Source organism: Artemia sp. Qi Xiang Cuo, chromosome 16, assembly GCF_049724085.1.
Source record: "Artemia sp. Qi Xiang Cuo chromosome 16, ASM4972408v1, whole genome shotgun sequence".
In the NCBI taxonomy this organism is placed as follows: domain Eukaryota; kingdom Metazoa; phylum Arthropoda; class Branchiopoda; order Anostraca; family Artemiidae; genus Artemia; species Artemia sp. Qi Xiang Cuo.
Window position 1 is genome coordinate 42,434,339 of NC_142809.1, and position 24,419 is coordinate 42,458,757.

At 33.9% G+C, this 24,419-nt stretch overlaps 1 protein-coding gene across 1 annotated transcript in view; it reads left to right on the plus strand.

The window, feature by feature from the left end:
- AGO1 (protein argonaute-1) overlaps positions 1-24,419 on the plus strand; it is an 83,858-nt gene that overhangs the window by 36,055 nt on the left and 23,384 nt on the right. The window contains exons 6-11 of the mRNA XM_089102715.1: positions 1,934-2,304; positions 5,969-6,211; positions 13,410-13,543; positions 17,725-17,909; positions 19,341-19,507; positions 22,090-22,371. Coding sequence (XP_088958841.1) covers positions 1,934-2,304; positions 5,969-6,211; positions 13,410-13,543; positions 17,725-17,909; positions 19,341-19,507; positions 22,090-22,371 — 1,382 coding nt within the window. The remainder of the gene's footprint in view (positions 1-1,933; positions 2,305-5,968; positions 6,212-13,409; positions 13,544-17,724; positions 17,910-19,340; positions 19,508-22,089; positions 22,372-24,419) is intronic.

The following is a 24,419-nucleotide window of genomic DNA, read 5'->3' on the forward strand; positions in this document are numbered from 1 at the left end:
AAGTAATAAATTTGAAAGAACCAAAAGAAAAAATCTTAGAAAATCCCTGTGTTTAGTTTTTTTTTATTTATTTGATTTCCCGTTTTCTTTTTTTATTTAATTCCTTTGTACTTTGACATGAAAACAAACATTTCTGAATAGGAAGCTGATGTTTAAAAGGGAAAACTTTTTTTTTATTTCCATGGTACTACTTGAACAGTGGTATTATATACACGCCAGTCAATTCTTTTTAATCTTAGTTATTTAGCGTTTCTAGATATGAAACTGAGTAAATGGTAAGTACAATTAAAAGTCTCTTATATGATCATGGTTGCTTCTTGGTTATCCAGCTACTATGGCCGTATTCTTTGGTAACAAAAAAAATGGAAGAGAACTGCATTAAACTATCTCCCAAGTCATTTCTTCTCAAACTTAAGAAGTGAACAATTATGTACGTGAATATAGCCAAATTGCAATGTCCTCTTAAGTTAGACAAAGAATAGACTAAGTTGATTTGCTTTGTGAAAATAACTAAGATCTTTAAAGGTGTTGGTTTTTTTTTTGTGTGTTCCTACTTGATAACGAATATCTTGATCCAAAAATAATATAAAGCTGAGGAGCTGGTGAACTACCAGAGCAGTAGGCCTTGCGTGTTTGTCGGAAAAGGGTTTGACGACACCTTAATTTTGCAAGGTTCTAAACCGCAAGAGGCCTAGAATTTTATGTACTAATATTTGGTAATACTTCTTCCAAAATGGGAAAATTTGTGTCATGAAATTTTTGATAAAATTTAACAGAGTGTTTAAACAGTTACTTGAACACAAATCGCAAACAGAAACAGCTCAGCAGGACCAAGCCACCTTTGGCTAGCACAGCTGCTTATACTATTCCTCCAACCAAACCTATTCAAAGCTTCACTTTTTACCTCTTCCTGTGAAGTTTCAATTTTTAACACAATGGTTTTTTTTTCGCTTAACAGAATTATATAAATGTAAAGAATGACTACCTAGTATTAAATTGCCACCAAACCAAGGGTCATCCCGAAAATATTTTGAAAAAAAAGCTATGAAGTTGCGGGTACATGGAAATGAAGTTGAGTATCTTGGTTCTACCAAGGATAAGTAAAAACGAAGCCGTGTTTGAATCTTGCTGATTATAGAAAATGATATAGGGGGATACATGAATTACAGAAACTCATTACAGAGGTAATGACTGTAATAATTGAAAACCGTTCCTACTACTGACAGTGCAGTGTCGCTCATCAGAACTAGAAATTTCAAAAACGATTTCATTTTTTAATTAGCGAATTCTTATTTTTAGAGATGCATAAGGCAATTTTTTCAATGAGCTATTTTTGTTGATCGTAAATAATTGGGGTTAGTTTCGTTTGTAGAATACAGGCCAGTAAAAAATGTATGCAACTATAACTGTCATCAATGCAGGCTTTTGATTCTGAAAAGATGATCTATGACTAGATTTTTTCAGGAGCGTCAAGCGAGAGGGAGGGGGGGGCAGCCGTGTCCATACTCGTTTTTGGCAGGGAATGTTTTTTGATCTTGGACTCGGATGTATGACAAGGTCTTTTCAGGGGTACCAATTGCGCTAGATTTTCCAGCCCCCCCCCCCCCCCCACCCGCACTGCTATCTCATGAATTAGCACCCTTGGAGTTTCCCACCTGTAATTTATCAGTATATTTCTTTGTAAAGAAGCAATAAGTTAGTCAGAATGTTTTTTTTAATCTTTTTAAATTATTGTAGATCGCAATTGCTATAGTATCTTTGAAGTCTGAAACACGATTAATTTGAAAGGACTCAATACACATGGTTGAAACTATTTATAAAATATTTGAAAATTCAGAAAATAATAAGATGAATGCTAAACATTTAACATTATTCTTATTATTTTAATGGATATCCGCTCTCGTTTTTATTTAAACATGTTCCTATCTTTCAGTATCTGCCACTGCTTTTTACAAATCTCAACCCGTCATTGAATTTATGTGCGAAGTTTTGGACATTCGTGATGTTAACGAGCAACGTAAACCGCTCACTGATTCTCAACGTGTCAAATTTACAAAGGAAATCAAAGGATTAAAAATTGAAATAACCCACTGTGGACAAATGAGGCGGAAATATCGCGTTTGCAATGTTACTCGGAGGCCAGCTCAAATGCAGTCTTTCCCCTTGCAACTTGAGAATGGGCAAACAGTTGAATGCACCGTTGCCAAATACTTTTTAGACAAGTACAAAATGAAACTGAGATATCCTCACCTTCCTTGTTTGCAAGTTGGACAGGAGCATAAACATACTTACTTGCCCCTCGAGGTAATGTCTTTTTTCCCTTTTGCTTAGTAAAATTATCAGGTGTAGGTTAGAAGTGCTGGAAGAGATGAAGAAAATTAGAAAATAGAAACATAGTAGAAAATAGAACAATATCTGTTAGAGCAATTTGATTAACATTGGATGACATCCTATCCCTAGGATAAGGGGACAAGTGACCCAAATGGTAAATCCAGTTGAGCTTTTTTTTTGTCAGATTTTCTTGCTGAATCGAATGGTGGAGTCACTGTATAAAGATAATTATCAGTAAGTTTACCGCAGATGATTTCAGGCTCTTCATTCTCGGTGCGAACAACAGCTCCACCCACATACGCTTTCATTAGCGCGTACAAACAGCTCCTCTCATTTGATCTGCAATCAGTGGTCCAATTACCCTGGAACACGTATTTTTGCAGAAACTTTCTCAAAATGCCTTTGAAACCAACTCGAGACCTCGAAACCTACTTGTTATTCCTAAAAACATCTAATAATAACATTGCACTACTAATTACCGATTTTCATATTGGAATAAATTAATTTAAAATTAGTTTCTTTAAAATTTAGTGTTCCAACGTTGAAGCCAAGTTTCGCATTCAAGAGGAATTTGACTTGTCTACCCGTGAAAAGATCTAATGTCGCTTATGTTTCTACGTTCTCTGGAGCACTCGCACCTCGGTCCGGGTTTTTATAATGGGTGAGATAGGGGACGATCATGCTGTCTAATATTTATATACTGTGGGTGGAGTTCACTATATTTCCTCTATTCACCTATTAGATTCTAAAATTTCTCAAGTTATATAATTTCTCAAGTTTAAGAAAAAATTTAAGAGAAAATCAAAACTTCAAAACTGACTCAGTTATAAAGTAAGAGCTAATTAAAGTAAATAAAAATTATCATGGATACAGAAATGAAACTCAATGCGAGGAGAAATTAGTCCTAACAATGAAGTCAAAGTTAAAAATGAACCTAAATTGACTCATAAAAGTTGATATCCCCCTATCCCACCCAATAAAGAACGGAGTGTTGTTTTGGTTATTCATAGTGGTTATTTGTTTTGTTTCTATTGTATTCTCAATATTAGTTACCTTCTACCCATTTCAAGATATCAACTTTTTTCTGTAAAATAAGTTATAATTCATTTCTGTTGGTTTTTTAATTGACAATGTTTGCTTACTTGTCGTTAGTAGTAGTTCTGGTTGATAGTTTATTAATAAGTTATACTTTTATTTAATAATTTATTTATTTAGTTTAGTATTTAATTGATTATGTTTGCATTGCATCAGTAATTGATTAAAACCCTGGAAAAGTTGTATTGGACTCCTATTCTTTCTGCTCTTTGTTTATTAGAGACACTATAAGTGACAGTAACTCTTATTGGTCAAAGTTCTTTAGAATGATAGACTCCAAAACTGTGTCCCCTTAATCTCCTCTAGCTGAGCATAATAATGATAATGGCTAACTCCAGAACTGATGTTGCTTTTTAATCTCCTTTAGACGAAAAGAGTAACAAAACGATAGACTCCAAAAATGGTGTTATTCCTTAATCTTCTGTAACCGAACGCTGTAATAAAAACGATTAATTTCAAAAACAGGTGTTAATGCTGAATTTCTTCTAGCCAAATGCAATAATAAAAACGATAGACTCCAAAACCGGTTAGCTGAATGCAATAATTAAAAAGATAGACTCCAAAATTGGTGCTACTCCTTAATCCCCTCTAACCAAACGCAATAATAATAATGATTGACTCCATAGTTAGTGTTTCTCCTAAATCTCTAACTAAGACCAATGACGAAGATTATTAACAGAAGAACCGTATCCTCAGTGGAAATCATGATGATACTTTGGCAAATTACATCTTTTGACGCCCTGGAAGCAGAAAAGTCCTAAATGGGCTCGTGTCCCACGATCCCTAACAAAAAACGAATGATTTTATTGGAGAGAAGAAAAGCTGGATTTCTTTTTTGTGAAAGTCAGCCGTTGGTATTGAGTGCCTTTTCTAATAATTTTTGCAAGCGTGAAAGGGAGATATAATGCAAATTAGGAAAGTTTCGGTTCTCAGGAGAAATTATATTTGTATTCAGATTCGTTTCTTGATTCCCGGAATGGAAAATACCTTGTAAAGTTGTAGCAAGCTTTAGTCCGTTTTCTCGCATTTTATTGCTTTTTGGTTTACGTCTTTTTCATATTAATTAAAAAAACTTTTTCCACAAAATAAGTTTTTCAAAGAAAAGTAAAAAACTCCACTAAACCGAAATGAGCAAAAATAAAATAAAATAATCTGCCAAGCCTGAAACTACTACAAATCAGCATCGATAAATAAGTGAAACCCAAGACGAACAGAAAATTACAATAAATAAGCGAGTCAAACTCAAAACGAGCAGAAATTAACATGGGTAGGGCTCAAAACCCCTATGCCTTCCCAAGGCCAGAACATAATTTGCACTTTACTTAAAAAATATAAATGTTGTACTTTTATAACTAATAAGTCAAATAATTTTAACATTTTGATTACTAAATATCAGTATATGTATATTAAACTGACAATGCACACTCATATGTATTTTTTTCAGTAAAGTGCAAATTATATTCTGGCCTTGGGAAGGCATAGGGCTCTTAAGGGGTTGTCATCCTCAAGACCTAATTTCCAGAACTTTCAACTACGTTGAACAAAATGGCTATCTCAAAATTTTGATTGGATGTGTGGGTAAATAGTGGGCGTGAGAGGGGGGTTAGTTGCCCTCCAATCACTTTCGACTATTAAAAAGGGCACTAGCCCTTTGAATTTCCAATGGAATGAGCTCTTTTTCAAGTTTCTGCGACAAAGACTTCAACGAAAACCTTATATGCCCCCAGGGTATAACTTATAACCCTTGCTCTGAAGACCGTGGGGAGTGTCCTGCTCAAAGGTATAATTTCCAGAACTTTCAATTACGTTGAACAAAATGCTATCTCAAAATTTTGATTGGGTGTGTTTGGGGAAATGGTGGGCGTGGAAGGGGTGTTAGTTGTCTTCCAATCACTTTCGACTATTAAAAAGGGCACTAGCCCTTTGAATTTTCAATCTAATGAGCCTATTTGAAGTTTCTACGACAACGCTTTCTATATAAACCTTATATGCCCCCAGGGCATAACTTAAAACCCATGCCCTGAGGGATGTGAGGGAGTGTCCTCAAAAACATAATTTCTATCTGGAAATCAACTACGCTGAACAAATGCCTATCTCAAAATTTTGATTGGATGTGTTTCGGGAAATAGTGGGCGTGGAAGGGGTGTTAGTTGCCTTCCAATCACTTTCGACTATTAAGAAGGGCACTAGCCGTTCCAATTTCCAATTGAATGAGCACTTTCGAAGTTTCTACGACAACTTCTTCGATACAAAGTGCCCATGTATGAAAAAAAAAAATAATACATTGTGCCAAAATCGTTCTTTACTTAGGCAGCGCTATTGCGCTGCCTATGACTGCATTTTGTAGCCGAAACAATATTGCTAATTCCCATATTTCAGAATGTCTAATATATAGATCGTTTGCTTGTATTGTAGTTAAGTGGGGAGTGAGATTATTTGCGGTACAAATCCTTGCACTGCCATAGGTTTGATAATTGTCTTATTTTAATTTTCGTCTTTTTTTTTCATTTCTTGCCTTCAAAACATATCAATTGTTTTCCAGGTATGCCACATAGTTGCTGGTCAACGGTGTATCAAAAAGCTGACAGATATGCAGACTTCAACTATGATCAAAGCTACAGCTCGGTCGGCTCCAGATCGCGAGCGAGAGATCAACAATTTGATTCGAAAAGCTGATTTCAATAATGATCCTTACGTTCAAGAGTTTGGACTGAATATTAGCAATGGCATGATGGAGGTGAGGGGTCGAGTACTACCTCCTCCAAAGCTCCAGTATGGTGGCAGGGTAAGTTATGTGTATTTGGTAACATAGACGAACAAACACTAGATGTAATAAGATACGCTGGTCTCTAAGTCTTTGTGTAAAAGAAGGAAAAACAGGACTAGTAGCAAGCCATTGACGGTTTTCAGCCAATCTTGCCCACAAAAATTGTTTTAGCCAATTACAACAATTTTTCTGTAATTAGCGCAACAAGACAATAACGTATAACTAGTGCCCATTCATTAGTCAACTAGGCACTTGGACTTTTCCTGGTCCTTCAGTCTACTTCAAATTTTCCAGTGTTATTGTATACTCTGCTTTCCAAATTATATTTTAATAAAAACTTTAGCCTTAAATAAACCTTCAAATAGAGATAAAATCATTTTAATAGACAGTGATGATGATAACAATGATAGATATTCACAAAAATACTATATATTTGGGTCACATATGCAGTGACCGTCATCAGCAGTAAAAATGAAATATCTGGTATTTTTGTGAATTTCAATCACTGTTAACATCATCACTGTCTATTAAAAGGATTGTATCCCTATTTGAACTTTTATTTATCGTCATGGAAAGGCAGTGTGGTCTCCGAAATTATCAACTGTAGCCTTAACACGTTTCAGGGATTTCGTCAGCATCGATTTTATTTTGTTTATTGTTTTTTCCATAAGAACTTGTTTTTTTTTTTTTTTTTTTGGGGGGGTGGGGGGTGTGCGTTTTCCCCTCTTTTTTGAAAAATATATTTTCAAAATTAATTTGTATCAAAAATTTAAACGTTGAACTTTTTACTTTTTGTTAACATTCCTGAAGTTTGTTGTTTGGTCTTTAAAGCTAACATTTGACAACAGCATTGTCATGATTGTTTGGATCTCAAAATTTAATTGTATATTTTCGCTAAAGGTAATATAGTTTAGAATTTTGCTGGCAAATAGCTGAAATAATATGGGGATTAAGCATGGGCACTGTTCTGTTTTTCTGAAGAAACAGAAAAAAAATAAACAGGGCTTGAATGAAATAGAACAGAAACAGAAAAGGTCAACAAAAAATAGATACCTGTTTCTGTTTCTGATCTGTTTTTTGATCAAAAACTACACTTGCCATGGGTAGGGCTTTTCTGTGTCGGTAACACTTTTGGAAAACCTAGTACTCTTGCAGCATTTTTTCCGCAAAAAAGAGTAGTTATTATAATATAGTGGCCAAAAATTGTCTGTGCACATAAATATCGCTATTATTTTTTTCTTTATGGTTAATTTTCTTCCATTTTCCCGTTCCGAAAATACACTTTTATGTTTTTACAAACTAGTTATTCGAGACATTTTGAAAAAAAAAATTCAGCATGAGCTAACGCAGTCAGCTCAAAGTCATTAGTATTTGAGCAGAGCATATAGTTGATTTGGGAGGGGACAATTTTCCCCTCCAGACCATGCTTTCCCCTCCCCCCCCCCTCTATTCTGATGTGTGTAAGTCATCTTAAACAAAGTAAGAAAGAAGAAAAATGCACGGGAAAATGACACTTCTTTCTGCCAATTAAAAAGTCGTTTGTTACGTTGCAGCTTAAAGCAGCCTTTTAAGATTAATTATTTCCAAGCCAATTTGTGTGAAAATTTTTAAAAAGATAAATTAATGTTTTAAGGATACTTCGGAAATTTTTACGGTGCTTTGCGCAAGAAAATATTGTCCTATGCCCTCCACCAAATTCATTCTTAAGTAAATAAGTAATGTGAAATTCTGAATTTCAAAGGAACTTAGACTCTTTGCTACATATTACTTTCTTTAATAATTCTCTTCTCTTGAATAGGTTTTCAAAGGGATGCAAATATAAGGACAATTGTACTTTTTGACAATTTATTTTAAAACTTCCCATTGCTTTGCGGCAGAAAGTACTTTCTCCAACGCATGCACTTGCTCTATCATAGAAATTGTTACTGTTTTAAATTTTGTTTTAAGAATACGAGTGGACATGCTTTTGATTATGTAGGTTCGTTTTCATAATCCATTCCCAAAGGAGGAAGGGTAGTGACATCCTCGACTATAACTAACTTTAAGCATACAATCCAAGAATACTAATTTTATTTCTTAGCCGAGCCTCCGCCCCCTACGAAAACCTGGATCTGCCAATAATTCAAAGGTGTGAAATAGGAAAATTGCACTTTTGCACCCGTCCCTACGATTTAAATAAATTTGCTCTACTGTATTAATGAAGAAGAAAAACCTTACCGGAAAGCTCTACAACACTCTAAAAGATAGACTAGCAGTTTCTCCTCAAAAGATTTTAAGACATTTACGGCAGAGCTGCTACTACTGCAGGAGCGTCTTACGATTTTGAAACCTGTTGTATTAAAAAACGACTGGAATCAGCTTTCTTCATCGGACTCTACCATAGCCTCAAGGACTTCAGCAGTACAAAGGCGAGTTGGAGTGGGCTCTCTTGCAGTCTCTGCACCATTACTTAATATATTCTACAGTGATGGTGCCAAAGATTGAAAGACCAGCGAACGGCCCCCAAGTGAAAACCTTCCAAATGTTGAAGGATCCAGATAAGCTGTGTAACATGTCATAGGATAGCCTATTCTGCGACCTCGTTTTCTGACAGACTCCCAGCTCCCCTCTATTCTTCTCCATTACTTTCGTCACCCTCTTCCGTAGACACTGCATTAATCTAATCAGATTCTTCCGCAAAAGTATCTTCACTTCTGGAGTTTTCAGAAAAAGGAACAGAAAGGCCGTCTGAATCATTTTCACCAGCCTTCTGTTTAACTTTTTTTTTCTGGTAGCAACATTTATGTGATGATGCATAGTTCCCCAGGATGGTGCTTTCAAGCCCCCTGTTGTATTTGAAATAAGCTGTTTCATATCTGGCCTAATAAACACAGAAAGTGCCAATTTGACTTTAAACAGGGTTTTGTAGCAGAGCTTCAGTGTTTTGTAGCTTGATTGATTAGAAATAAGGAATGGTCGTATGTCTATTCTTCTTATTCTATATTTCACCAATTCATTATCCTCTGTGTCACTTGCTTTGCTTTTGGGAGCTTTCTTTAGGGCAGCAGCCTGACTTGATATATATATTTTTTTGAGTTGGTTTGGGTTTGTTATTTACTGCACCAGCCGCATATACTTTATTTTTGTGCACAACAAGTATATCCTTCCTTTTAAGATGGTATATAAATGTCGTGGTAGAAACTCCCTTAGCCTTTAGAGACACTTTGCAAAAATTGCACCTGATACTTTCTGTGATTCCTTTTTCAAATGGGATACCCAGAGAGATAGCTTAGAAGTTTTAGTTGGAACATCCAAGTCGTCATCAGAAGATGACATCATGCTTTTCTTAGAACAAAGGTTAATTTTAGGATTCTTTACAAAATTAGAAGCACCTTCCAGTAGCCTACCATTTTAAAAATTGCACCTCCACCCAAATATCTGACCTCTTTCACCTCACTGGCATAACTAGGGGGAAAGGAACCAATTGCCTCCTGAGCAGTTTTGTTCGCACAATAAGCCAAAGAACCTGTCTGCTTATAAAAGCAAAATGACATATCCTAAGTACGGTTTCATAATAACTTAGACCATTTGAAGCACAATATTAATTTTTACGGGAATTAGCTTGTCTATAATTGGCATTTATGAGAAAGATACATGAAATAATTCACCGCTTAGTGTTAATTTTTTGAATTTCTTTTGTTCTATGGTAAAAAATACTGTGTTCACCGGAAGATTGGCATCCTACTGAACGAGAAAAATATATCAGCATTTTATAAGAATTTGTCCCTTCCAGAAAATCAGCTAGTTTCAACTCTAGACTTTTCCTTGAAAGGATTTCTATTGATTTTAGAGATGATTTTAGTAACATGAGAAAAAGTATATTTGGCTATCTTGTTATGTTGATGCAATAAAGATTTATAAGCAAAAACATTTATTTCTACTGGATAAGACTTCAATACATTTACATTGCTCTCTGACTAAGCATTTAAGAGAATTTTACAAATTAATAATCAGTATTTATAATGTATAGGTCAGCACGGTAATCGTAGCAAGTCAATGTTATTTAGCACCACAAATTCCATAAAAACAGTTAGATTAAAGTTCTTACGGCTAAAGGTGCAAATTATTTCCCATGTAATGTAGAAGACAGAGGCCCTACCTTTACCACTAGAACCAGGATAAACAGTAATAAATGATCTGTTTGTATCCTGCTTCTCCTGGACAGTAACTGTGCAACTTTCTTGCTCAATTGATGGAATAATATACTGTAAGCAATACGTCGTTTTAGTGCAATTAAACTGCACCTTTACCGTCCTAACATTCAGGGGCGGTTCTACAGTAAAATCTCTGGCAAGGCCTAATGCGACAAGGCCACCAATGAGCAAAATCTTGGGGGATCCAATGTGACAAAGGTACCAATGATTGACGAAATTGACAAATTTATTCTAAACAAAGGAGTGAAAAAAAAAAGAAAAAAAAGTAAAGAATGAGGGTGCCAGAAAAAATCTTGGAGGGGGGAGCCTGGTCCTCCCTGGATTCACCACTGCTAACACTTACGCAAATACCTACTATTATCTGACTCCAAGTCCCTAATTCTGCCTAGCTGAAACAATCAAGCAGCACTATTTGATACGCTTGACAGACCTAGTTCCATCATTTTACTTACGTTCCAATTCTAGAAATCGCCTGAGGCGTAACCACGCTTTTACACAATTTCAAATTATGATTTTTAAATCATTTTATAAGTTCAAAACTCTCAAATATCTCATTCTCGTATCACTAAAATGAAATCAGAAACAGAAGAAAAACAGGTAGAAAAAAAACAAAAACAGGACGAAATAGCTATTATAAAAACAGAAACAGAACAGAACAGGTAAATAAAAAACAGGTCTTCTGTTTCTGTTCTGTTTCTGTTTTTTGCATGAACAGAATAGAAACAGGTACTTTAAAAACAGAACAGAAACAGTGCCCATGCTTAATGGGGATACGGTTTTCAAAATATTTAGGCTACCACATGACTGGAAAACGATTAAAAAATGTATAAATATGTAATTATTCAGGCCATATTTTTTGGGATACTACATTTTCGTATTTTTTGGGACAAGAAACCAAGGAACCTTCTCACCATTTGACTTTTTACGTTTTATCGTGGACCAAAGTTTCCTGAGTTTTTTTTTCGGCTGCGATCTGGTACCGGGATTTAAGTTTTTTGCAACCTACATTACAAAAAAATAACAATTATTAAAAAAAAAAAAAAATTCCCGCTATTTATTTGCTTATTTTATGCACATAAGTTTCATAGAAAGAATACAAACCAATTAAAAACAAAAATATTAATAATATTATTTATTATAATAATAAATATTAATTATTATAAATTGTAATATTATAAAATATTAATTATAAAATGTTAATTATTATAACAATATTACCTAAAACGTTAGTTAATGAAGACTTTTGTCTATTGTGTTTTTCCCTTTAAGAAAAATTAGTTGATATAGCCGTTTTGTAAAGGGCATAGAAATCAGAATATTTGAGCCTGGAAATGGGTGGGAATCGCCCTGGGAGAATCCCAATACTTCGCTGTTTCGTAGCACAACGCGTTTTCGTGGAGGGGATAGAGCGGTGTGAAAGAGTGCGAATAGTTTGCCACTGTTCCTAATATCTTATTAATGTACAAAACTATATAATCATTTATTTTTATTTTACATAATTCTTTTTTGTGACATGGCAGCTTTTTTCAATGACCTGCGTTCGCAACTGGAGTTCCGATTCACAGTTTGAGAAATGCTGTGTTAGATAATTGTAATGACAATGTTTGTTAATTATTAAATTTAATTCTAACATATTTTGAGATTTTAAACATTTATCCTATTTGTAGGTATATACTCTGAAGTATATGTATGCTTTAATGTTAGATATTCCTGCTGCAACAATAACATATTTATTATTGTTAGGAATAAAATCACTAATTAAAAATCTCTCACTTGGCTTGGACCAGTCTGTTTTAGTTTTTTTTTTGGTATTGTTTCGTTTAATTTTCCTGTCAGCCTTGAACCATTCTGGAGAGAAAGGTTTATTTGGATCAGGGTCACTGGTGATCATACTTAAATGTAGGTCAGGTTTTAAATCCCTTAAGGGTAGAAAAAGAAATAGAAGTTGGTCTATTCATATTTCTTTATATACTAAATTTGTATTTTAACTTATAAATTCTGTATCTTCTTGTTTATTTGTATATCAAACTTATAAATCCTGGGTTCTATAATCTTGATCAGGACATATGTTTTGTCCCTAAAATGATTCAGTACTAATATTTAGAAATAAGATATAATGGCAAAAAAAGCAAAAGAAAGGAATAACAAATAAGGAAATTTTTTTAGAAAAATAAATTCTTAGAAAGGAAAAGAAAAAAGAAAAGAATTGTTTTTAAAAAAGAAAATTAAAGTGGGTCTATTCATTTTTTTTGTATTCTTTATCTATTAAATTTGTAATATATCAATTCTATATCTTGTTATTTCCTTATATATTAAATTTATAAATCTGAGTTCTATTACCAGGACAGACGTTTTGTCTCAGAATGATTAACTGTCTTAAGCAACTCTCTGGGCTAAGTTTTGAAGTGGGACTAATAGAAAAACTTTGTCTAAAAATTTTGGAGACAGTGATAATTCGGCTATGGTAATAAAGATTTTATGTGTCATTCTTTGTCAAGCATAAGGTTTCTTCTCTGATACTTAGAACGTTCTATATTTTGGTCTGACGTATACTCCTTCCCTAGATTAGACTTTCAAAATTCTTGGAAGTTTTTCTTGTTGTTTTTTTTTTTTTCTAATATCCGTAGCGTCCCCTCTTTTCTTGTTCTTAAAAAAATTGAAAATGGGTAATTTTTTATCTAAATTAATTTCCAAGGGAGTCACCACCTTCTCCGTAAATTTTTGGCGGGAGATACTTAGTATGACAGTGCTGGTTTCAGGATTAATTAAATTTAAGGTGAAATTAAATACATGCAAGTCAAAAAATGTATTTTAAACTGCTCCAAGAACGCCCAGAAAAAAACTGAACAAATCTAATAGTTCAATTATGTGTAGTAGAATTAAGGAATCTGCTATTATTAAGATTTGCTGTTGAAGACCCGTTTTGATATTGCCAAATGACAATTTGCTCTTTTTAAATCAACCAACTCTATTTCCTTGTAGTATTTATATTCATTTTTCTTTATATTTTTTTCTCCTTTTAGACCAAGCAGCAAGCTCTGCCCAACCAAGGTGTCTGGGATATGAGAGGCAAACAGTTCTTTACGGGTGTCGAAATTCGCGTATGGGCCATTGCTTGCTTCGCTCCGCAAAGGACTGTCAGAGAAGACGCTTTGAGGTATTTTAGCTATTTATGCTTCATTATTATAGATTTCTTATTTAGCTTTATACGGGTCAAATTATCGCTTTGTGGTATAAGAAGCAAGGCTGTAGAGTCGGAGTTGGAATTTTAGTAAATTTTTGCTGAATGGAGTCTGAGCCGGAGTAATAGAAATAATATAAGACCCTTTGGAGTCGGAGTTCTGGAAACTCATAGAGGTTGGGATCAAGCCAAATACCCTTAAATGATACAAAAAACTTGTAATAACAAGCAAAATTAATATTATAGGCTAATTATTGACTAATTAGCCTACATTGTTACTTTTCTGCATTTCTCTAATTAATATTAATTTGTCTCATTAATTTCTGCAGTAAATTAGCAGGAATGTTGGAGTGGGAGTTCTTACTTCTTTGAAGAAGATATCAGGAATTGAAACTGGAATCGGAGCATCCTTACTGTAAGAGTTAGTAAAAAGAACTTGTCAATTGATCTTATTTAAGGCAAAAATATTTGTTTGATTTGTATATTCAGTCATACATCACATGTAGAAGTGGAATCTAGCTGTAAGATCCTGATAATCCACAGGAAATCCAGAGCCTCTCCCCTCCCTGGGATTTCCATAAATGATTCTGAAGCAGTTAGGTGCAATACATTTTGGAGGGTTGGTGACTTTTACGGAAACAGAATGAAGTTTTATTGGAATGTAAACAGAAATGTAGTCTGGGGGTTGGGGATTTCGTTGACCGGCAAAAAAAAAGAGATTTTTTATGAAAATTTGACTGAATATTGAAAAAAAAAAATCAAAAGGCTCAGCTTTTAAGGAGAAGCCTGTGTCTGAAGATCCTTCCCTTTGTATATGCCGGTGTCTATGTCATTAATATCCAAGAGCTCTTTCTAAAACGCGATAGTCGGGGAATTATTTAGGTGAGATACATCTTTTGCGCTAAGTACAGTAATTCAATCAACACTTAGTGGACTATCAATTACACATTCTCCTCATGCAAATGGCATTATTTATGTACCTCTAGCACTAGCTTTAGACATATTTAGTCTGATATAAAAAAGTAAGGTTTTGGAGATTATTTCAGCTTTCAGAGAGTACAAATAAATGTAAAGAGATGAAACTTGGAAATTAAAAAGAAAGAAAGAAACAAAAAATCATGGTTCCGTTTTGAAAACCTTAGCGGAGAAAATCAACTAGAAGACTTATGGAAATTTTTAGTAAAAGTTTTCGAGACACCTGAAAAGTGTGGTATCAACTAGACCCCGATGCCGCGCTGATAAGGGAAGGCCGGCGGCGACGGTGGCCAAAAAAGCAGTGGTAGCGCGCCATCATAAATTCTCCCCCTCCCCCCGTGGGATGTCGGCAGTGCGCCATCGGCGCGATCATTGTTGACTGCAAATATTTATGTTTTGATCGAGTCTTTCTCAAATCCCAACTTTATTTTACAGCAGGTTTGGGCACATGAGTTAGAAACTTTGCGAGTCACTGGCTCTTATCCATAATAAACGAAACTCAGAGAAGAGAGAAAGTAACAAAATGAAAAATAAAATCAAAAAGGGTGAAAAAACGAGGATTTTGTCAGCCAGCGAACCATGAAGAAGACAAAATATAAGCAAATATTTCGACAAGGACCTCCGCCAAGTCTTCCTCAGTGCTAAAAAAAAACAAAAAAGATAAGAAAAAAAAAACGAGAATCAAACCATTCAAAGTTTCCTGTACAAAGACAGAATAGACCCTGAATAAAAAACCAGGCAGGAATCAATGAAAATGAAATTTACCAAGATGATTGTGTAAGGATCTTTCGTCTTGCATTAATTTTGGCTGGTCTACAATTTCGGTTTTCATTAGATATGCAAATAGGTTCTTTTAAGTTTTTTCGGGTGAAAATATTGATTGAGTCCTTCAAGATTAAACTGTCGTAAATTGGGCTTAATGAAATATCTCCAGTATCTCTATCTAATTTCTAATTCCTTAAAATCTAATTTTATGTATATTCTTCTTTTATCATTATGTAATTAACACCAGCCTTATATGGGAGAGTCTTTGGGAAATAGTTCCCAAGAAATTTCAAAGTGTTTACAATTCTCTAAGTCTATCCCTTGGATATAGGGTCGAAGTATTCATTTAAAGTTGCGTTCCACTGTCTTATATAAAAAATTTCTCTATTGTTCTACTTGTTGTTTACGATGGAAAGGCAGTGTGGTCTTGATCGCTATTTACATTTTGGAATAGGATAGTCACACCTGAACAAGTACAACCACATCCCACCACCACCAAGAAAATAAAATGCTTCAATGAAGAAAGGAGGACAGAAAGAAATTGCTCACTGATACATCTGCATACATACTGATACACTGATACATCTGCGAAGGCCAAGATTGAAGCTGCCTTAGTTACAAGGAAGGCAAAGAAGAGGTGGAAAAGAAAAAATGAAGCGACAAAAGCAAGCAAAACAAAGAAGCAGGCTGTGAAGAGATTTTGTAAGAAGACAGCACTGAGGGTGAAAATGAAACTGAAAAGGTTAAGACTGTGATTGTTGATGACAGCTCAGACAGTTCTATTGGGTAAAGTTTGAAAAGGAATGTGAACTTAGTTTTGATTTGAGTTGCAGGTGGCAACTTTGTAAAGGTCATCTATGAGGGCCATGGTGGGACAGGTAATGTGTGAAAGTGGCAGGAACAGCCAGATCATGTCTACTACATGAAAGAGGATTTAGGGTAAAAACCCCTAGTACATGGACAGTGTGGGATCTTGGACAAATGTTTTGACGAAAATGTATCTTCCCTAAATAAGGACAGCAGGATCTTAATCTTGGACCTTATGCAGATACTTGGGATTGTCTGACTAAAATCTTATAGTCAAGCCTATTTATGCATGATTACTCTTTTTCACAACACGTGTCAGTGATTGAATCTGTCCATGATTGGGATACTTCAATTTTAAGATCCTTTGTCCCAATTTTAAGAAGATTGGGCAGCAGCCAATTTTCCAATATTAGACTCAATCTAAAAATTTGCATTTACAATTAGGCCGCTACTATTAACTGTCTGTGCATTTAAAATACTTACCATTGTATATGGATGAAATATTCAAACTAATTAAATACTTATTACAAAAAATTTAGACACATTAAGCAGAGAAAAATAATTTTCCATATGGTATAATAGATATAACTATTGCGGTTGTGATTAGGGAAACCAGCATTTGTAGTTTCCCTCCCATTCATTTCTGTTGATATTTGAAATAGGTCCCTGTATTATAATTAAAGACCTTCTAGTCTGCTCCTAGTTATTACACCTCCAGTGGCTATGACAAATAAGGAAACAATAATTGTCCTCAATATTAAATTCAGCATTTAACAGTTAGGAACATGTGAATTTTCAGAACCTCCCGTTTCAAGTAACTCTGCTATGTTAAGGAATCCAAACCTCAGTATTTGTAAACACCTGCCTGTGGCAAGGACTCAAGAAATATTGATTCTTTTCTGTGCCAAGGTGTCTTGAAATAGAGAGGTTCTTAAATCTCAAGTTCCTACTTGGAATTAAATTTGGTGTATCTTCGCAAGACAATTGTCTATTCAGTGGATGCGCTGCAAGGACTAGTGCTGAATAAAAACTAGTGCTGAACAGGGTTGTCACTCGGTGAAATAAATCACTAGATTTTATTGATTTTCTCGTTGATTTAGTGATTTTTCAACAATTCAGAGATTGATGTGCAAATTTAGTGATTTTTTTGTTAGGCAATATAAAAATCACAAAAATAGTGATAAATCACTAGGGGTGGCAACCCTGCCCTAGCAGCGCAAGGAATTCTTGTAAACTATATGAGTGCGCAATGGTTTGTTTAATTTTGAAAACCGCACTTGATTTCTAAGCAGGAAAATTGAAATCCTTAACCAAACAAGAAAAGAAAAGCTCCAGCATTGCGGTTGACGCAATAAAGAATTGGCGCAAATTAATTCAGTCAGCGGAACGCCACCACCTCGGCTGGTGACGGCGTTCCGGTGGCGCTACGACACTTAGGCGGTGGTCGACCGGGCCTCTCGTTGGCGGCGTTCGATGCATGTACCGGTGCGGCGCCGGGGTCTTGTACAAACCATTGATTTGTTATATTTCGAATTTAGTAGACACATAAATGTTATTTGGTACCGTTTTTTATCTTCAGGTATTGACTTATTAATTGATTTTATTTACAGGAATTTCACACAGCAGCTTCAGAAAATAAGTAATGACGCTGGGATGCCGATCATTGGTCAGCCCTGCTTTTGTAAATATGCCACTGGGCCCGATCAAGTTGAGCCTATGTTTAGATACTTAAAATCTACATTTGCTGGCCTACAGCTTGTTGTTGTCGTCCTACCGGGAAAAACTCCTGTCTATGGTAAGTACTACATTGAAAACGCTAATATAACATTTGTATGAAGAAAAATAGAAAAAAAAAATCGTTGGCGATAAGGGAACACGATCGAATTAGTGAGAGTGGTATTTAGAAAATGAATCAAGGAGGAAGTTTTTAATTATATATATATATATATATATATATATATATATATATATATATATATATATATATACATATATATATATATATATATATATATATATATATATATATATATATATATATATATATATATATATATATATATATATATATATATATATATATATATATATATATCTTAGGGAATAAAAATATAGACGTAGCTGATAATTGTAAATGTGAGTACTAATTGTATATGTATGTAATAGTTGAGTTGTTTTAGTTTTATATATATTTACATTATTTTAGTCTTAGATTCTAGTTGGTTTTTTTTTCTCGTTTTTTGTTTGTTTGTTTTATTCTAAGCTGAAGACGCCTTGTAGTATATCGGCGAAATATTCGTTGTTCTTTTCTTTTCCTTCATACTGGCCATAGACCCGTTTGTCCTTTCCAGTCTTATTTCTTTGTTTTCCTGTAAAGTCTGTAAAATGGAGAATCCATATTATTTGAATTTGCTGACTTCTATGCCTGCTTGATTAAACTTGACTTATCTTTACACTACAAAAAAGTCACTGAAGTACTGGTGGCTCAATAAGAAGCTCTAACTCACTGAAGCACTGACTTAGCTGTCTGGGGCCAAAAATGCGGCACACGCTCCTCCCCAATCTATTCAAAGCTTCTCCCTACTCATTCCCATGGATTTGCAATTTCGTGTAAATGGTTTTGCAAATTAAGGAAACAAATTTATGTTTCTTCAGTGAATTATTCAAAGTAACTTCCTGATAGGCCTATGTTTTAGCGAAATAATATTCAATTTCAGTCATTTCAGTGAAGCATATTTCAATAAAATGGTATCAATCTTGGGCCATAATTTCTTCTCTATGTTATCGTACACTAGAAGACCTGATTTTTTATTATTAAGATCTTATATGATCTTACGAGGTTTGGTTCAATTCATCCGTCTTTCGTTGAATAAATGGGCTACGATCTTACAGCTCAGTGTTATCATTCAATAGTTGTTCCATCTAATTTATTCTGCCCAAAAGGATAATAAACAGATGACTTCGGTTATATGTTTGTTAAGGCTTTAGACCCCTGATCAGAGCAAAATGAGCTTTGATCTTCTGAAAAAAATTGCCTTTGAAGGGAGATCGCAATTCTCCGGTTTTTCTTTTAAAATTTGGTTTCTGTCAAAATATTTGAAATTTTTGCACACTTATTAGCCAAAAACGGGACTATGATTTTATGTTTTGGCTGGTTACCAAGAAATTCTAGCATAGTTATTAGTTATACTCCTGTTTTTTATTTCTATACCTTTTTTCTTTTTAGCCGAGGTGAAGAGAGTTGGTGACACAGTGCTGGGTATGGCAACTCAGTGTGTTCAAGCAAAAAATGTGAATAAAACTTCACCTCAAACATTGTCCAATCTCTGTCTCAAGATTAATGTTAAACTGGGTGGCGTTAATAGTATTTTGGTTCCTGGCGTCAGACCAAAGGTAACCTGTTTTTTCTTTTTTCTTAATCTTCACTTTTGTATTCAGCATTTATTTTTTGTTTCAAAGGCTGTTTTAATGTTGTTGTTTTGAGTTTCAGTTTTTTGGATCCATCTAAAGCAGAAAAATTGATAAAGATATAATTTGTCTAGTATTACCTTAAAGGAGATTAAGCTTTCTGTTTGTGAGCTTGTACCGCTTTTCAATTTATTTTAGTTTCTGTTTTAAAAGATATGTTTGAACTCTAGTCTTAAGTTTTCAGTAAATTCTTTGAATCCATCTTCGCCGTGGATTAAGACAGGAAAATTAATAAAGAAATAAATAATGTAATATTAGCTTGAAAGAAGATTAAGCTCTCTTTTGGATAAGTTTTAAAGCTTTGGAGAAAATTCCGCTGTAATGATAGTTTCTGTTTCAAAAGTTGCCTAATAAGTGTAATACAAGCTTTCAGTAAAGGTTTTTGATGCGTCGTGGCCATGGATTAAAAATAAAAAATAAAAAAATAGTCTAATGATAGCTTGACAAAAGATTAAGCGAAATTTTGGTGAACGTCCACTGTTTTACATAAATATTGACATAAAATAGTTTCTGCCCTAATAACGACATCGGAGGATATTTATCACAATTAAAAATATGTTTTGGATTATATGTTCTTATTTTGTTCCATCTATTAGGAAACGTAAAAATATAAAGAACCCTACTCTCAATCTACTCGTATTCTAGGTAAATGTTATCTAAAATCCAGAACGAAGCTGATAGGGTTCCAATGGTTCCTTGTTGTGATTTTAAATTCCACGTCTTCTTTTGTTTGATGCTAAATAGGGTTGTTTGATTTTTAGAAGCACGGATTGAACAAATTTGAAGAAATCGAAAATTCCAAAACTGATCTGAAAAGTTATGGAAAGATCTCAAGCATCAAGATTAAAGGGGGGGGGGGGCGAGCAAATGCCAATTATAAATGAAAAAGAATCAATAAGAGTATAGGAGAGTGCTTGTAGTTTCAGACTTTGGTAACATATTATAAAAGTTAACAAGTATTACTAGATTCACTTGCTGTTCGTCTGTTTCTATTATTAATTTCGTATAATTGGACTTCAAGTGTGTGTGAAATTATTTACAGGAGCCATGATGTCTTATATTTCATTTTGGCAGAATATACATGATCAACTAGTCTTGAAGCTTTATCGTTCTTCTTTAACCCTCTTCTAATAAGTATTGTATTTATGTAATAAATACAATACTTATTACTTATTACTTATTACATAATACTTATTACTTATTAGAACTTGTAGAACTTGTATATACATACTTTGTCCCATTTTTTGGTGTGTATTATATTTCGAGATTCTTAGTTTCTTAGTAGTTTAACGATTCTTGCTTCGACTAGACGTGTCTTTAGCAATTGCTTATTTTTTTTCCAGCTCTGACCCTGATTTTCAGCTCTTGTTTTAATTAGGACTAGGCTACCCGTCGTGCGTTGTTGCGATCTCAAAAGAAAGGAAATTCAAGAACCCCTCCCCTCTTGTGTGCATTAATAACGCTTTCCCTCGCAGAAAATTCTTCCCCTTGAAAATTTCCTCCTGCGGAAAATTCCATCCTACGGAAAACTCCTCGGCAGAGAATCCCCCTGGAAATCCTTATTGATGCAAGGAAAACGAAATGTTTGACGATGGCCCTAAACAAAAGAGAAGAAATGCCTTCGCTCTCTGGCGAGCTAAATTCAAGTTTTTCCTTAATAGACAAGTAAATTCTTAGTACTCGGATGAATCTCCATTAAAGGAAAATCAAGCTTATCTAGCTACAACAATCTAGCTACATCTAGCTACAAGCTTATCTTGAATTAGTTATTTCTTGAATTAGTTGAATTAATATCTTAAATAACGAATACATTATAACAGAAATTAGTGTTATAATATATAAGTGTTAAATTTTAGAATAATATTATTATTCATATTGTTTCCCTCCAAAATTGTTATGGAAAACAAATATGCCTTTTTCGTCGCTTTAATAAAAGTAGCGTTCTAATTCTTTCATCTCTTGAGTTTTATTTAGAAAATCAGAATCAAGTAAAAGATGTATAATATTAAAAAGAGGACTCTCGGCTACTCTGTGGGCGCATGGTACTGGTTTTCAGCTATTTTTCCATATTTTCATTCAATTGCATGTTTTTGAAGTGTCAATATACATATTGACTCTTCATTTAATTGCGACTCTTTCATTTTCGACCTCTTCTACTATTAAACAAGCATGATATATTTTACCTCTTACCCAAGATATATATATATATATATATATATATATATATATATATATATATATATATACTCTCGGCTACTCTGAACTTGTAGAGTATATATATATATATATATATATATATATATATATATATATATATATATATATATATATATATATATATATATATATATATATATATATATATATATATATATATAAATAATATATCTTACCCAAGATATATTTTATTATTCAATTGTAATTGTATTTTCTTTGTAAGTAACTGTGCGACAGTTTTTCACTTCCTGAGGTATATTCGATTTAGTACTCCAACATTTCTTTTGTAGGTTTTCAACGAGCCAGTGATCTTCCTTGGTGCAGATGTAACCCATCCACCAGCCGGTGACAACAAGAAGCCATCAATAGCTGCCGTTGTTGGATCAATGGACGCCCATCCATCTAGATACTCTGCCACTGTGCGGGTACAACAACACAGACAAGAGGTCATTCATGAGTTATCTTCTATGGTTAGGGAGCTCCTTATTATGTTCTATAAAAGCACCGGAGGTTATAAACCCCACAGGATTATTCTGTTTAGGGATGGAATCTCAGAAGGCCAGTTCTTACATGTGAGTATACATTGTTCTAGCTAAAACTAAAGTGCATTTCTTACACATTTTTCCAAAGGGGAACTATTGTACAGTATTCCTGCGACAGTTGGGTGGTGGGTACTAGTAGCCCGACTATGTGGGTTTTATTCACTGGTCACATTTGCAGATGTTTATCTATATCAGCATCAATTGATTTTGTGAATCGTTAAATTTGTGAAGCGGCGGGATTTTTGAAGCTTTTAGATTTGTGAAGTTTAATCTGTGAATTGTCGAATTTTTGAATTATTTGGGTTTGTGAAGTTAGTTTGCAAATCGTTGAGTATGTGAAGTGGTTTGTTTTATGAATCTGAAGTTTGATTTTGACTCGCTGAATTGATGAATTTGTGAAGTTTGATCTGTGGATTGTTGAATTTATGAATTATTTGAGTTTGCGAAGTTGAATTTGAGCATTCGCTCGATTTATGAATTTGTGAAGTTAGATTTGCGAATAACCGAATTTGTAAGGGTGCTAGAATTGTCAATCATTGAATTTATGAAGCAGCTAGACTTGTGATGCAATAAAAAAGAAAGTATGACCTTTAATTTTAGGTGAAAAGTCTAAATTATGGTTTAACGCAAGAAATTTTCATAAAATATTCTGATACCTCCCCTGTTTTAATGTTAGGGACGAAACGAAAAATATATATATTTTTTTTTAGGTGTTGCAGCTTAAAGATTTCATAAATGTAATTTAATATATTTTATACCAAAATGAAGGAACAGTATTCAGATACTTACCTAACATTTTTGCAGACATGCGAAAATTAAAAAAAAAGACAAAGAGACTTATCTTTCAAAATCCTAAAGGATTTATAAAAGATGAAAATGAAGGGGTTTGACTTTGTGCACGACAATTCATTAAAATAACATTTTGCTTCATTTAGTTTTATCAACGGTGCCGGATTGTCTTTTGTTTGTAACTCGAATCTTATCATTGTGATTTAAATGCATTATAAATTCTTTGTTTCTCAATTCCTGATTTTTACATTTATGATAGTTCAATGCTGTGTTTTAGACCAGCGGTCGCCAACCTTTAGAAGTTCATGGACCGCTAAAAGTATCATTTTTATTTCGTGTAACACTTATGCGGATTGTTGAAAAGAAAGGTGCTGTAAATATATCCATACATGATAATCGGAAAAGTTTTAATATAATTAATAGGAAATACAGAAAAGATAATATTTGACATCATGATGTGGAGGTTCGGTTCTAATGATGTTGCTGCAAGACGAAGAGTTGCATCTATTTCAAGCCGAGAGCGGTACCGATGAAAATTTTTCACAAATGAAAATTTTTCGTCACTCAAATATGTAATTGAAATTTATATCAAAGTTTTCACAGCTTTCTCACTCAGTAATGGGTAGTCATTTTTTAGAGAGACCCAAAAATAAGCTCTTGATAAAGAGGACTTGGATTTTAGGCTATCATCGAAAGAAAGACAAGTGAGGCTTTCTGGTTCCTTTATGCATAATTTGTCCTCTTCAATGTTATATACAAATCGATCTATTATCTACATATTTACATGTCTGGGAATTTCTTCCCTTGGGTAATACAAATGAAAATATTATATAAGTAACTGAAACTGTTGTCAAATGCTCATGGATACCCTTGATTGTTGAGACCCTTCTCTCCCATATATTCATCAACATTTGTAGATTTCCATCTGCCAACCGTGTTGATCACAGTGATATTTTCGATCGAAAAGCATCTATCTTTCCTCATAATGTAAACAGGTCCTTAAGTTGTCCTTGCAAAGATATGTTAAGTTGTTCATTTAACAGAGAAAAAATATCTGCCAGGTATTCCAGCCTGGCTACCCACTCATCATCGGACAAGAGTCCTTGAAATTTCTGATTATTTTGCTACTAAAAAAAAATCTAAGCAAAGACAAATAGTCGGATCAGTATTTTGCCCCTCAATGGCCACCTTACCTCAGTATGATGAAAAAGGTGAGTATACTGGGAACCTATTTCTTTTCTGAGCATTTGAAACATCTCAGAGTTCAGTCTAATTAAAAATGAACTTTA